Consider the following 13,858-nt stretch of genomic DNA (forward strand, 5'->3'; position numbering starts at 1 on the left):
CACTGCTTCACATCTAGTTTTGAAATATCATGTTGTATTGAGAAAAAAGCTTTTTCTTGTTCTAGTTAAGAAGCCCACACTCACTCGTCTTATTGATGAGAGACACCAGATTAGTAGCAACGCTCTTTTTACTAAAACACGTGTGTTGTTGACAGTGCCTTTAAAGATGTCTTTGTCATTTAACGGATAGTGATTGAAGTGTAAATGACCATTATTGCCTCCCTCTTATGGTGCACTTCAATTATTATTGTGTTATTTTGCAATAACTAATGATCTTTTCTGCAAAGAATTGAAAAAAGTAGACTATAATCGAATATCACATGCACATTGCATAAATTTGTACAGAAAATTATTTAAAATAAGCACTTTGGCTTTTGTTTTCCTTACTGATTATTGTTTACTGACTCCAAAAAATGTTTTGTGGTGGAAAAACAAGGCGGATCTTTAGTGCATAAATGTTGCTTTGAAATCTTCTTTTATTTATTTAAATTCTACAACAGTCTTTGGGGAACTTGCATGCAAATGAGCAGCATTTGTTTATTTTGTGCCTACGCACCCAGAATCACATTGATTTCTGTCTGCAGGCAATCAATTACTAAAATTTCTGAAAGGAGAGCAACAAGCATGGGGTCAATGGTGTATTAGGATCTTACACACACACAAAACAGCCACACACACATTCATTTCTGTGGCATTTTTTCACTACACAGACACATTTTCGTTTTATTATTATGCCCAACTTTCATTTAGATTCGTACTTTTCATCTCATTTTGCAGTAGCTACAAGTAGATCTAGACCCCTGTGATCATGTGGGTCACGCCAAAGTCGGCAGAACATTCCAGCAGTGGCCAGCAATAGAAAATGAACACTTCTGATTAGCACCGCAGGGCCCTTTGTTGGAAGTATTTGATTAAGCAGTGAACTAAAGAGCAGCTCTGAGCGAGTCAGTCTTTCTCTATCAATCAGGTTTTACCACCCTATCATGAATTCTTGAGGTGTCCCACAGAGTCCGTCTGCCATTTCCGCATAATTAAAACTGCCCTGACTTCATCATGAGCGGCGCTGTACTGAGCCCGCTATGCTAAGCGTATTTCTGAGACTGGAGTGCATGTGTTTAGCTGTGAAACAGTTAAAGACTCCATGATGGCTGCCCGAATCATAAAACCATCTCTGGTTCAGTCCACATAGTTTGTCAGTGTTTAAAAAGATGAAAAGAAAAATTCTAGAGGCATATAGTGCCTATCTTAGAGATTAAAACATCTATTAAAGTACATGTGCGCTCGCTCACGCACACATGCAGCTGTTTTATGTGCTCCACGCACCACGAGCGTCCAGACTGGGCGCAGAGTCACTGTCAAAGCCATGATTACTTTTGCTGGTTGTATCTGCTCACGTTTGTGGAGCTAAAGAGTTTCTTTGCCTGCAGCTGTGCAAAAAAATATTACATTTATATTGATGACCTCTATAAACAGTCAGTATTGCTGGATGACGCATGCACACAGTTTCCAGTTTTTCCTCAGGCGATCTTTCTTAAGCTTAAATCTATTTTCAGACTGAAAAAAAGTGGCTGCTGAACCTCGCAGAGTCGGCATTAACAGATCGAAGGCACTTTCCTCTCTTTGAGCTGCTAGGCAGCGAACGGGTAAATTCATTTAACGCAATACTTTGTGTGTTACTGGAAAAGTAAAGCATTTCCTATGACTTACCTTGGGCATTCCTTTAGTTATGACTAGCACAGGTGGATACAGTTTCATCCACTGAATTAATTAACAGGTCACTCGTGCGATTTCCCCACTCTTAAATGATCTGATTTCCTGATTTAAGTGGCCGGGGAAAAAATAATTTCTCACTGGTAGTTTCTGCATCAATTAGCGACTCGGATGTACACGGTGTCAAAACGAGAGCAGAGCCTGTGATACAGCTACATGACGATTTGGTTTTAACTCATCGTTTCTTAGAAATCATTTCATTTTTTTATTTCATTCCATGAGGGCAAAACACAGGGGAAGTCCTTTGATTTACTATCGCAGTTGCAGATTGTTTAAAGATTTACAGTAAACCAATCAAAGTAGCAGAGGCCGAAACATGATTTTATGAAGCTTGACAAACCCTGGAGCATGCCACTGCATATAAAAGATGGACATATTACCCGCTGGTTTGTGAAGTCCCATTTTGAAGCCATTTTTCTGTGACATTCTTAGCTTTTGGAAAACAAACATCAGATACCAGGGTTCTGTGTTCACGAGCCTATATGGTCAATATATATTGTCTAGCTTAAGGTAGCAATGCCCTAAGAAATATCCTCCTTTTACAGAGGCCATGAATCAAGCGAGCACTCTGATTTTCTGCATTATTTTATGGTAGTAAGTGTAGCTCAGTGATAAAAGTTTAAATTGTTTACAAATACATTTTGATAATATTCACTGAACATACTCTGATCATCTGACGCGCCCACTTCAGTTCAGATGGTAGCCTATATAAAGAATGACACGACTTCAATAATTATAGAAAGTGTGTCGTGGTTTTTGAGGTACAAATGAGGTTTTCCACTGTCTGCATGGTCACATCACCATGGCAGCATCTGTGATGCTAACGAGACTGGTGTCCTGGAGAGGGTCCACTAAAGGGACTGTGTCTGTGACAGTCTTGTTAGTCAGACATCAAACTGTAGAAGACATAAAAGTAAGTTGGAGGAAAGAATTGTACAAAAGTAGGTCTCGCTTACTTAAGTTACAAAAGTGTGGAAGTTACTGTCTAGACGATGGCGAGATAATGCTGAGGAGAGAAAACTGTCACCACCAGATAGATCCAAACCACTATGTGTTATAGATAAGAAATCAAATCAGCAGTCCTCTTGCATATTTAAGCCTTTTAAAGTTTAAAGCTCAAAGCACTTTCTTGTGCTGTCCTGTGTTCTTTTCAGGAGTTCGCAGCTGCCATGTAGCTGACTGAGTTTGCTTTGTCAAGCGCATTGTGAAGTGTCGAATCAAAGAACTGCTTTGTTTTATTGCATATCTGTCCCTCCAGAGGTGGAACGAGCAGAAGGAGAGTTAAAAGAAAGAACCTGAGACCCACATAGTACAGTGATAGAGCTAACTTAGACATCCTGCCATGAAGGCTGCAAGATAGAAAGAGGGGATAAGGGATCAATGTGGATGAGAAAGCAAAAGAAAGAGAAAGCAGTAAACTGAGAGATGTGTTGGAGTTACGCAGGACGAATGGATAGTGGACAAACTGAAGGACGTGGTAAATTTGGTCAAATACCACCAAGACGACTTCTTCACTAAGCCAACAAAAAAATGGCAAAATAGCACAAAGAGCAGACCAGTGATGGCTAACATTACTTTTAAAAATAACATTTTACATTAGAATATTAATGTACTTTAAAAAGAAACAATTTTGCTTCAGTGCTACTGAGAAAAATAATATTTTAAGTTAATTTTGTATTACCTTTATTAAACATTACTTTGCAGTTACTTGCTTGGAAAAAAAGCTTCTGGACTTCTTTAAGTTTCTTGAAGACGTTTCATCTGAGAAGCTTCTTCAGTTCTAAGAGCAATTGGTGGAGAGTCCCAGATTTTAAGCCCTATGGGAGTGTCCCCCCAAGACGGTCATGGACCCCCTATTGATCCTCTACCTAATCACATGAGTCAAGGTGTGAACCACAGTGAGCGCCCCCCCATCATGTAATTTCCTGAGGTCAGATGGCCCAGGATGTGAGTGGGCGTTAAGGCGTCTGAGAAGGGAATTCAAAACTGGATTATAGATGGCAGACAGTGGGTGACATAAACCACCGCCTCTGTTCAAAGATGGTCATTCACACTGGACATAGATGGCTTCTTTCACTCCTCTTTCAAACCGTCTGTCTTCTCTGTCCAAGATGAGAACATTGGCATCCTCGAAAGAGTGTCCTTTGTCACCAAATGCTCTTAGAACTGAAGAAGCTCCTCGGATGAGAGGTGAAACGTCTTCAACGTCTTATATTGGGCAGTGTGTTGCCCACTGTCCATCTCTCCATGAGTGTAATTATTTATATGAATAGTGGAATCATTGAGTCTTAATGTTGTAAAAAGTAATGTTAAGTCTGTGGCTGTATTGCCATTCCAACCATGTGCAGTGGTTTAGTACACAGTGAAGTGAGACAACGTTCCTCTAAGACCATGGTGCTACATATGACATATAACATCAACACAGGGTTACATAAATGTGCAAAAATTACAAAAAAATAAAACAAAGACAGTGCAACACCAGACAGAACAGAACGATACACACACCCGACAGTGCAGACACACTGGAAGTAAGTCAGTAATGTTGCCTACTGAGAAAAGTAACTCCAAGTACTTCTATGTTACTGAAAACACCTCTTTGCCATTAGCTTGAGTACACTGACTACATTGTCCAGGAGTTGCTTACCCTAGAGTACATTTATTTCTGAGTGTATGGATTTTATTTCATTGCATGCCAACAACAAGCTTATTAATTTCCCCTGGAGTAACAATCTGAACTAAAAGCTAGCCAGGGATTTTCTTTTGTCTCACAAAGAAAACCACAAAGGAAAATGTACACACTCACCTGTTAGTAAATGTAAAATCCTTTACAGTACTGTAAACACTGTACTAAGGTGATGGGCAGCTGATTGTGTGTTCAGCTTATTACCTTATTAATGATGAGAGATGAATTATTGTAATTGCAAATGCCTGAATTACACTAAATACAGGAACAAATTGTCTATGTCGCCTCAGTGTATAATTTGAATATATTGTTTAGACATCAGTGCTTTCAGTGGGTAACACAGTGGGCTCATGTCATCAAGGTTTTGCGTACAAATCTCCTCTTTGCATTGGAGTCACTGTCGAGTTTGAATCTTCTCCCTGTGCGCATTTCCTCCCACAGACCCGAGATCTGGTCTGGTGGTTTTTAAATTAGCCGTAGGTGTAGCTGTGAGTTGTGGTCTATCTGTATTAGTCCTGTGATGGACAGTCCAACTGTACAGGGTGTACCCCACCTCTCATTCATGACAGCTAGGATGCTCTCCTGCTCCCCCCAGGACCAAGAGTTGGATATTGTACCTCAGATCCATGATTTCCTTGTTTTTTTTCCCATCCATGTCTTTTCTCAGCAGTGTGCATACACGGAGCAACATCCCTGTTTTTCTATTACTTCCCTCCATATGCACCATTATATAACACATTTGTCATGTTTGCAGCTATGGGACTGTGTTAGTGTATCGCATCTGAATAACTCATAATTTCTGGGTTCGTAATATTGTGCAGTATTCCCAGCCTCACACTTTCTTCTTCAGACACTCTCAATCAAACACAATAGTACAAATGGTTTAACATGCCAGAATTAAATCCCCCATTCAAGTGGCGGCATTTGACCAGCTGTGCCACTTAACTTCAATTTTTAATATGAAATGATGTAAAAATGCTTTGTGCTGTCAGTTTAGTGCAATGTTGTTTATTTCTTTATAGCAGAATCCTAAGGAAACATTCCACAGATGATTTTTTTCTCTTTTTCTGCAGACATCGCTATTTTTTCTTTTTCTTCTTCTTTTTTAAGCTCACGTTTGTAAATCTCCATACAAGGATGGAGCTTTTCTGAGAACAGCAGCTGACTTTTAGGAGTAATTTGGACTTTTGAGAGTTAACAAACATGATTCAGCTCTGAAACTTTCTCTTTCATTTTACATGATGTAAAACTGCAAGTTCTAACTCTCAATGGCAGTGAATGACTGTCAAGGTTGGGTTGACCTTTTCACCCAAGAATCTGGCTGTTCCTGTCCATCGGCTGCGCCATCAGTTGCAAAGCCAACAAACTGTGCGCATATCGTTTCTGCAGAAATGATGCGCTGGTGCATAACTCCAAATCGCAGTTTCACACATTGCAGAAAAACATGGAACGATGTATGCATTTATACATGTGGCACAGTAACCGCACCAACACACCAACAACTCGGAACCTTACAGTAAATAATGCCAATGTTCTTCCACATACATTATGTTGGCGTCTAAAACTAGATGTCAGGTTTACATGGAGGAATAGTTTATAACAATTTAAATTTCTAACACCCCTGAATCATAAACATACTACATACCGATTCTTTTTTTGGCCTCCTCTGATTTATCTGAACTGTCACACTATTTTCAAAGAGAAAAAAATGTGTAAAACTCAGTCTAGGCTGATACCTGATGTGTGGCTCCTGAAAGCTTCGCTCTACACATCTGATGGAGATGACAACAGATTATCAGTTATTTACTGTCTTATTGCAAAAAGATTGCATGTGTGTGACAACTTGATCTATTTCAATCAAGAACTGATAGTAGACACACTCGATCTTATTGCCGTTCTGTTGCTGCCTCAGCACAGCTGGTTTGAACACAGCAGCTGACTGCAAGTGGTTTCAGACCTGATCGCGCTTCCCAAAGCAGGGAGATCACATGGTAGCAATAATTTCGGTCATGCCTCAGTATTCGACCACTCTTCAAACTAGTGTGACTGTACCCTAGGTTATAAATGCACAGAAGATAAACTAGTGATTAAATAAAAAAATAAAGTTATTAGAATTTCTGCCTTTTACCTATAATATTCACTTAAAGTCAATTCAGGCTTTTTATAATGTGAAGTAAAGGCCTCAAAATACTACGATCTCCTATGATCCCTGCACATGCTGCAGGGGTATATAAACATGTTGGGAGGGAGGAGAGGTGAGTGGAGAAGAAGTGCTCAGTGTATGACATGAAATCCTGCAGGAGTCCACAGCAGCATAACTAAGGGATAACCCCGAGACCCTGAATCATCTTAGTTATGCATACAATCACAATGCAGCAATCCATCTTGCCTTATTTTTTTTTTATCTTTTTTGCCTTGTTGCAACATAAAATATTCAGAAATCAAGGGTATCTGTGACACAGTTCATTGTTGCTTGAAGAGCTGTGGCACAACCAGATGCCTTTGTGCTCTTGAATTCATCAAGATAGCAGCAACCTCCCTCTGTTCTCCACACTGCACAATACACCTCAGTCAGGAAAGAACTGTGTTGTGAAAGGTGGGAGAAGACGGAAACAGCATAAATTGACTCTTTCACGATCAGCCCCCACAATCGAGGCAGAAGACACTCCTCGTCTAAAAAAATCTAAATATATTATGATTAGAAAGGAGCAGATTCAGTCTGCGCAAACTTTAACATCATGTGTTAAAATGCATGTGAAGGATTCGTCAATATGTTGCATTTATTTTGCTTTTTCTCTTCTGTTTCCCCAGTGCTGCAAACGGCCATCCCAGTCTCGCCAGGGAAACGTCTGCGAGTCCAGCTTTTCACACTGCAGCATCACGACTACGCCACCCAGAAGCTCCAGAGGCACAGTAAAACATCACAGGTATGACATTTAATTGCACATGCAGAGACGTCCAGGCTTTATGTTGTACTCCCCCTCTGTTCACTGCAGGAAACGGTAATAATGCAGAATATAGCAACAATGGGCAACTTCAATGTCCTTTCCTGTAATCAGCATAGACTCAGTGAAGAGAGAAATTGAATTATCCACATTACAGTGCAGACAAAGCTAATTGCTGATTTATAGAAGAATGATAGTAATTATAATTATAGCTATAAACACATTAATAAGCATATCCATAACAGTCATGAACACAGAGGAGATGAGACAGAGATAAAATCAGAAGAACACGAGCCAGCGCAGACGTGTATATCCCAGTCGGTCTTTCCTCACAGCGTTCAGCGGTGTGTCAGAGCTGCCTGGGATTTTGGCATGTTCGTCAGCAGGAATACACTCAAACACGCACACAGGAGTGTCTGCTTCTGAGAGTTCACATTCAAATCCTTGCCAAAGCTGTTTTTTTCTGTTACAGTACACACGAGCAAACACATTCACAGCACTTTGCAGGGAGCTCCCGCAGATTGAGTTTATACATTAGACCATTTGCCGGTATTTTGATTTCACAGTTCAAGGGAATTTCGGTAAACGAAGCACTGATTTAATAGCAGATTTCATGTCAGCATGTGTGTGAAAAAGACTTTCAATTTATCATTAAATCTAAACTCAACCCCTTTTAAACACTGACCCAGTTGGAAATCGTCAAACGTCATGTGTAATGCTTTTATTTTTGGCCTTCTCTTCACTATGGCAGTTCAGTTAAAGGCATCCGCCTGTCAGTGCACACATGGATTTCTACCTGTTACTGCTAAGCAACTCCAGGAGCAGCTGGGGGTTAATCTACTTTCTTCAAGTGGATTCAAGCAGTAGTTGAGATGAGATTTTCCCAGACAAACCAGAAATAGGATCAGACAACCTTCCAACCACAAATTCCACCTGTCTAACCTTTTGGCTAAACTCCTGCAAGACTTTCCTCCCTCCTTTTTCTCTATATGTGGTTGTTCTCTGTGAAGAAAAACATTACTTGGTTCCTCTTACCACAAATGATTTTATTAGAAACCAATCAGGGTTTGTTTTTTGCAACCTCATCAGCTCAGGGAGAGAGTTAGAGGCTATTGTCGGGATCCCAGAGTGTTCTGGGACACCACAGTCTAAAATAGCCGGGAAAAAAACAGCCCAAGACTAATTCAGTGTTGCAGGATTTATCTCACATAAAAGCCTTTATAGAAAACTCTGCCAGCACTATTAAAAGTCTGACTGTAAGCTCCCAGTTGTTACAGCCAAGAAGCCCATTTTTAGAGGAAAATCTAGCCTTTAAAACTGCAGCGTTTTATGAATGAAAGCTTGAAATGGTGTTTGGACAAAAAAAAGAAAAAACTTTAAAGCTAAACTCAAAATACAAGAGCAGCATGAAGAGGGAATTTGCTTCTTGAGTAAAGCAAGTTTCTTCAAAGGTGTTTTTTTCCTCCTTTTTTCTTCTGATGAAACTCCGAGCACATATCCTTTTTCTGCTACATGACCTTCTGTAGTAATAATTTTGGGGACCCTGGAACTTCAGCACAGGGAGCTTTTTTATCAATTTTTAATTCTCACTTTTCACACTTTCATCACACAACTATAAAGATCGGCGTTTTGGTAGTGATCAACAGTGAATATTTAAAGGTTCAGCCAGCAAATGGGGGTGGAGCCACTGGTGTGGGATTTTTATAACATGACATAATCAGCATATACATGAAGTTAAAGATGATGAATGTGCTCAGAAAGAATGTTAGAAGCAAGAGAACGTGTCCTGGCTTTTTCACTTATGAGGTGAACAAGAGAGAGCAAGAAACATAGAAAGGTGTTTCTGGGCCAGAAGAGCAAGAGCTTGCTGCAAAGCAATACTGTACATGGATGTTCTGCTAGGACCAATGGATGAACTCGCTGCTAGTAAGCTGAAGTAGGCAAGTTTTAAGTTAAACTTTTCCCAAGTTCAAGACAAGTACTTAAAGCAATGGCAAATGAGAGTTGACTGACATATGAGCAGCTAGTAAATAAATAAACTCTAGGGTTACCAATTTAGCAACTAGAGCTGGAAATGAGCATTAGCAACACGCCAGCTGAAAGAAGCAAATTTAAAATGAGCCGTGATCAAAACAGAGCTGTAAGAATCAATGTGCACAGCTAGCATAACATTACAGAGTTACATGCCAGCACACATAACTGCAAAAATCTAATTAAACAGCACAAATACTCTTTTTAAATTAATTTAACTTCTTTTATCTTCCTCAGAAGCAGTTCCCTGTCTCACAGCCCTGACCAGAGAATGCGGGCAGCCCATTGGTCAGCTCCTCGCCGGACTCCACCCATACCCAAAGGAAGATTAAACCCAATTGGAGTTTCCAAGTATTCTGGCCCCGCCTACCAGCACCTTCAGGAAGTGGACTCATCTGAGAAGGAAGCAGAAGCACAAAGAGGGTAAGAATTTACTGAAGGTAGATACCTGCAAATTAAAAATGTTAATCCACATAAAAGAATAAATATATATATACACTACCAGTCAAACGTTTGAACACACCTTCACATTTAATGGTTTTTCTTTAATTTTATTACTAAAAGTTGGAGGTACCTACTGAAGACATCAAATATATGCAAGATATATGGAGTTATGTAGCAAAGAAAAAAATGATAACTCCATATATGTTTTATAATTTATATTCTTCAAAGTAGCACTGGCCAGCCTTGGCCTTCTCTCAGTGAGCTTCATGATGATGTCGCCTGAAATCGTTTCACATCACAGGTGTGCCTTGTCAGGGTTCATTTGTGGAAATTATTGCCTTCTTAATGGGGTTGGGACCAGCAGTTGTGTTGTCACAAATCAGGTTGGTACACAGCTGACAGCCCTATTTGACAACTGTTATGGCAAGAGCCAATCAGCTAAGTAAAGAGAAACGACAGCAGTCCATCATTACTATAAGAACTGAACTAAACTACAGTAAATTCCCCAAGTGCAGTCACAAAAACCATCAAGCGCTATGACAAAACTGGCTCACACGAGGACGCCCCAGGAAAGGAAGACCAAGAGTCACCTCTGCTGCTGAAGATAAATTAATCCGAGTCACCAGCGTCAGAAATTACAGATAATGCCAAACAGAGATCCAGACACATCTCTACATCAACTGTTCAGAGGAAACTGCACAAATACAGCTTTATGGTCAGATAGCTGCAGGAAACCACTACTAAGGAAAAGCAACAAACAGAAGAGATTAGTCTGGGCCAAGAAACAGAAAGAATGGACATTAAACCAGTGGAAATCTGTGCTTTGGTCTGATGAGTCCAAATTTGAGATCTCTGATTCCACCCGCCATGTCTTTTCGCAGTGCAGAAAAGGTGAAGGGATAGTCTCTGCATGCATGGTTCCTACCGTGAAGCATGGAGGGGGAGGTGTGATCTGGTGGGGATGCTTTGCTGGTGACACTCTTGGGGATTTATTCAAAACTTGAAGACGCACTGAACCAGCATGGCTACCACAGCATCCTGCAGCAACATGCCATCCCATCCTGCTTAGTTGGACCATCGTTTATTTTTCAACAGGACAATGAAGGAGAGTGATGGAGTACTACACCAGAAGGCCTGGCCTGCACAGTCACCTGACCTAAACCCAGTGGAGATGGTTTGGGATGAGCAGAGTGAAGGCAAAAGGGCCAAGTGCTCAGCATCTCTGGAAAATCCTTGAAGCTCATCGAGAGAATGCCAAGAGTGTGCAAAGCAGTAATCAAAGCAAAGCGTGGCTTTTTTGAAGAATCTAAAATATAAAAGATGTTTTGAGTTAAACTGTGTTTAGTTTTCTCCAGACGATGCACAGTGCATTATGGCCAGACATTTCCACTTTAGTCCCATCTTTCCAAAGGACATTGTTCCACGAGTCTTGCGGTTAGTTCAGACACACATGTGCTGCTGTGTTCTTTAGAGAGAGGTTTCTCCTGTCAGCCCTTTAAAACAAGCATGTTCACTTGTCTTCTAATTGTACCGTCATGAACTGAGGCCTGTAGAGTATGACAGGTTTTAGGTGTAAGGATTGCTTCAAGATCGAGGATGGCTGGAGATTTTATTGACACCTCATTCTTGGGTTTGTTTGGAGGTTTTTTTTAGATTTCTTTCATTCTGTATCTTCCAAATGCTGAGTCATTTCAATAAAAAAATCATTAACTGAAAACTGCAGCCGTGCTACAGACAGACAGTTTTCAAGAGCGAATATTTCAAAGTCAATTCTGTTTTTATATTTTTAAAAGCCAGCATTTTCTTTCCTTTTTTGTACTTTTCTCCCCTTCATCCATTTTGTTTCCACTCTGCTGAGAAAAGATAAAAACGAGATCACATTATGTCGTGGTCTGCAGCACTGTGGCACAAGTTCAAGGGAAACATTTCACCTGGTCCGTGCTTTTAAGGACTAGATTCAGACTGGACATCTGCATCTTGTCGTACTCTGTCAGGTAAATCACAGATTTCAAATGTAACCCTCCAGTGTTACATGTCTCAGATGAAACTGTATGTGCTTAGCAGCCAGAGCGAATGATTAGCAGAAATGTATTCGGTGTGAAAGGTGCTGTGCTCTGACCCATTTTTTTTGAGGGGGGAATCATGAGTCACTGCTTTACCCACCTGGACTGGCAAGCTTCACTTCAGGCATTCAGGTCCCAACAGTCCCAGCTCAGGATTAATCTCTGCATGACCTACATGCATACTAAAATAAAGAGGCAGAGGAGATGGACACAGCTGGACAAAAAGCTCTCACTCATATAACAGCGTATAAAAATTCAGTGATGTGCATTGGAGGTGAGCTCCCCCTGCTCCTGAAGCTTTATTTACACATCATTTGCATGAACATCGCTAAAGAGCGACTGTTGAGCTGCATAAGTGTGTCCTTAATCAAATGTCCCATTCAAATGGCTCTCGGGTCAACTCAAGTGTTTCCTGCAAATCCTAAAGTCCACCACCAGAAATGAAAATGTCAAACACGAATTTAACGGAATCAGTTACTTTTTTGTTAAATTAATGTAAATAATCATAGTTATTCTTATAGAATTCAGTTGTTTAATTGAAGGAATGCAGCAAACCCACCGTAATAACCACCAGAACTATTTCAGCTAGCTGTGGATTGATATACTGATGGCTAAAACAAGACAACTGACCCAGTTTGGTTAGGCTATGAAGTCTTCATTTTACAACCAGTTTTCCTTTATTGTGTTCAACATTTTCCGAACTTACAAGATGACTTTAAACAAATTGTACAGATCTGCTACATAACCAGAAACTTGTAACAGGATATTTTACAGAGAATTCAGCTTTATAAACAATATGCAAGGACCAAGATTTATAGTCCAGGTCTTAATAACCGAACACGTTTGAAGAGACTGTTGATGCATGCTAGAGAGCCATTGCATTTGCTGAAGTGCAATCTTAAACCGTTTTTATTACCGTTTTTTAAAATTATCTACATTCTTCAACAACAACAGATAACACAGTAAGAGCTCTCAGCCTGGATATGGCTGTACTGGAATCCCCTTTAAAATTAACCATTACGTGCTCAGTCAGCAGATTAATCAGTGGCGTCCTAGATTTAAAGTGAAGTAACTGTCTGGTCAGAACAAAAGTGCCCACATGAGCTCAAGTGTTCTCTGATCACAAACCAATCAGCTCATATGTTAGCCCAAGGCTTCTGTGGTAGCTCTGGTAAGCCTGGTAAGGACTCTCTGATTGGGCCAAATAATTCCTCTTTTTAGCCCAAGCAGTCTGTGAGAAACAAACCCTGGCAAACCAGACTTGGATTGGTCCAAATTTCATCAGCTTCAAGTTTATCTTGGTTATCAAAGGGCTCCCACTGGTTGTGATGTGCATTCTGCTGGATCAATTGAGTAAAGCATTAGTTTAGGCGGGCCAACATCAGAGTATGGGGCATAATATTTGAATGGGGAAGGAGGACCAGAAGAGGATGCTAGGGGATAAGGTGAGATAGAGCCAGAGGAGCTGAAAGAAGAAGAATCCAAGTGCATTTGCTGCACATATAGAAGATGCTGTAGCTCTCCCTTTCATATATATGTTAGTGTGTACAATAGTACTGGCAGGTTAAAGACAAAGCCCACATAATGTCTGAATCCACTGATACCGGCCAATCTACATTTGCCATTTATGTGTCTCCTGCATGCTCTTTGCAGGCAGTTCATCACCTAAATCACACAAAGTACTTACTGTAGTGTCATGAGCAGTGTTGGTCAAGTTACTTGAAAAAAGTAATCAGTAACTAATTACTGATTACTTTCCCCCCAAAGTAATCCCATTACTTTACTGATTACTTATTTTCAAAAGTAATCGGTTACTTAGTTACTGAGTTACTTTTTAAAAACACGATTTACAACCTGAAGAGGTGATAAAGCGATAGATCTTTCAGCCCAATTCTACTTTTTCTGCATAATCCATCATACAA

At 40.2% G+C, this 13,858-nt stretch overlaps 1 protein-coding gene across 2 annotated transcripts in view; it reads left to right on the forward strand.

The window, feature by feature from the left end:
• The window catches only part of nrg3a (neuregulin 3a), a 342,494-nt gene that overhangs the window by 322,363 nt on the left and 6,273 nt on the right, over positions 1–13,858 (forward strand). For both annotated transcript variants that reach the window (XM_005741540.2, XM_005741541.2), the window contains 2 exons: positions 7,265–7,380; positions 9,667–9,852. In XM_005741540.2, coding sequence (XP_005741597.1) covers positions 7,265–7,380; positions 9,667–9,852 — 302 coding nt within the window. The remainder of the gene's footprint in view (positions 1–7,264; positions 7,381–9,666; positions 9,853–13,858) is intronic.

The sequence above is a fragment of the Pundamilia nyererei genome, unplaced genomic scaffold (genome assembly GCF_000239375.1).
Source record: "Pundamilia nyererei isolate P.nyererei 1_Seehausen unplaced genomic scaffold, PunNye1.0 scaffold00111, whole genome shotgun sequence".
Classification (NCBI taxonomy): domain Eukaryota; kingdom Metazoa; phylum Chordata; class Actinopteri; order Cichliformes; family Cichlidae; genus Pundamilia; species Pundamilia nyererei.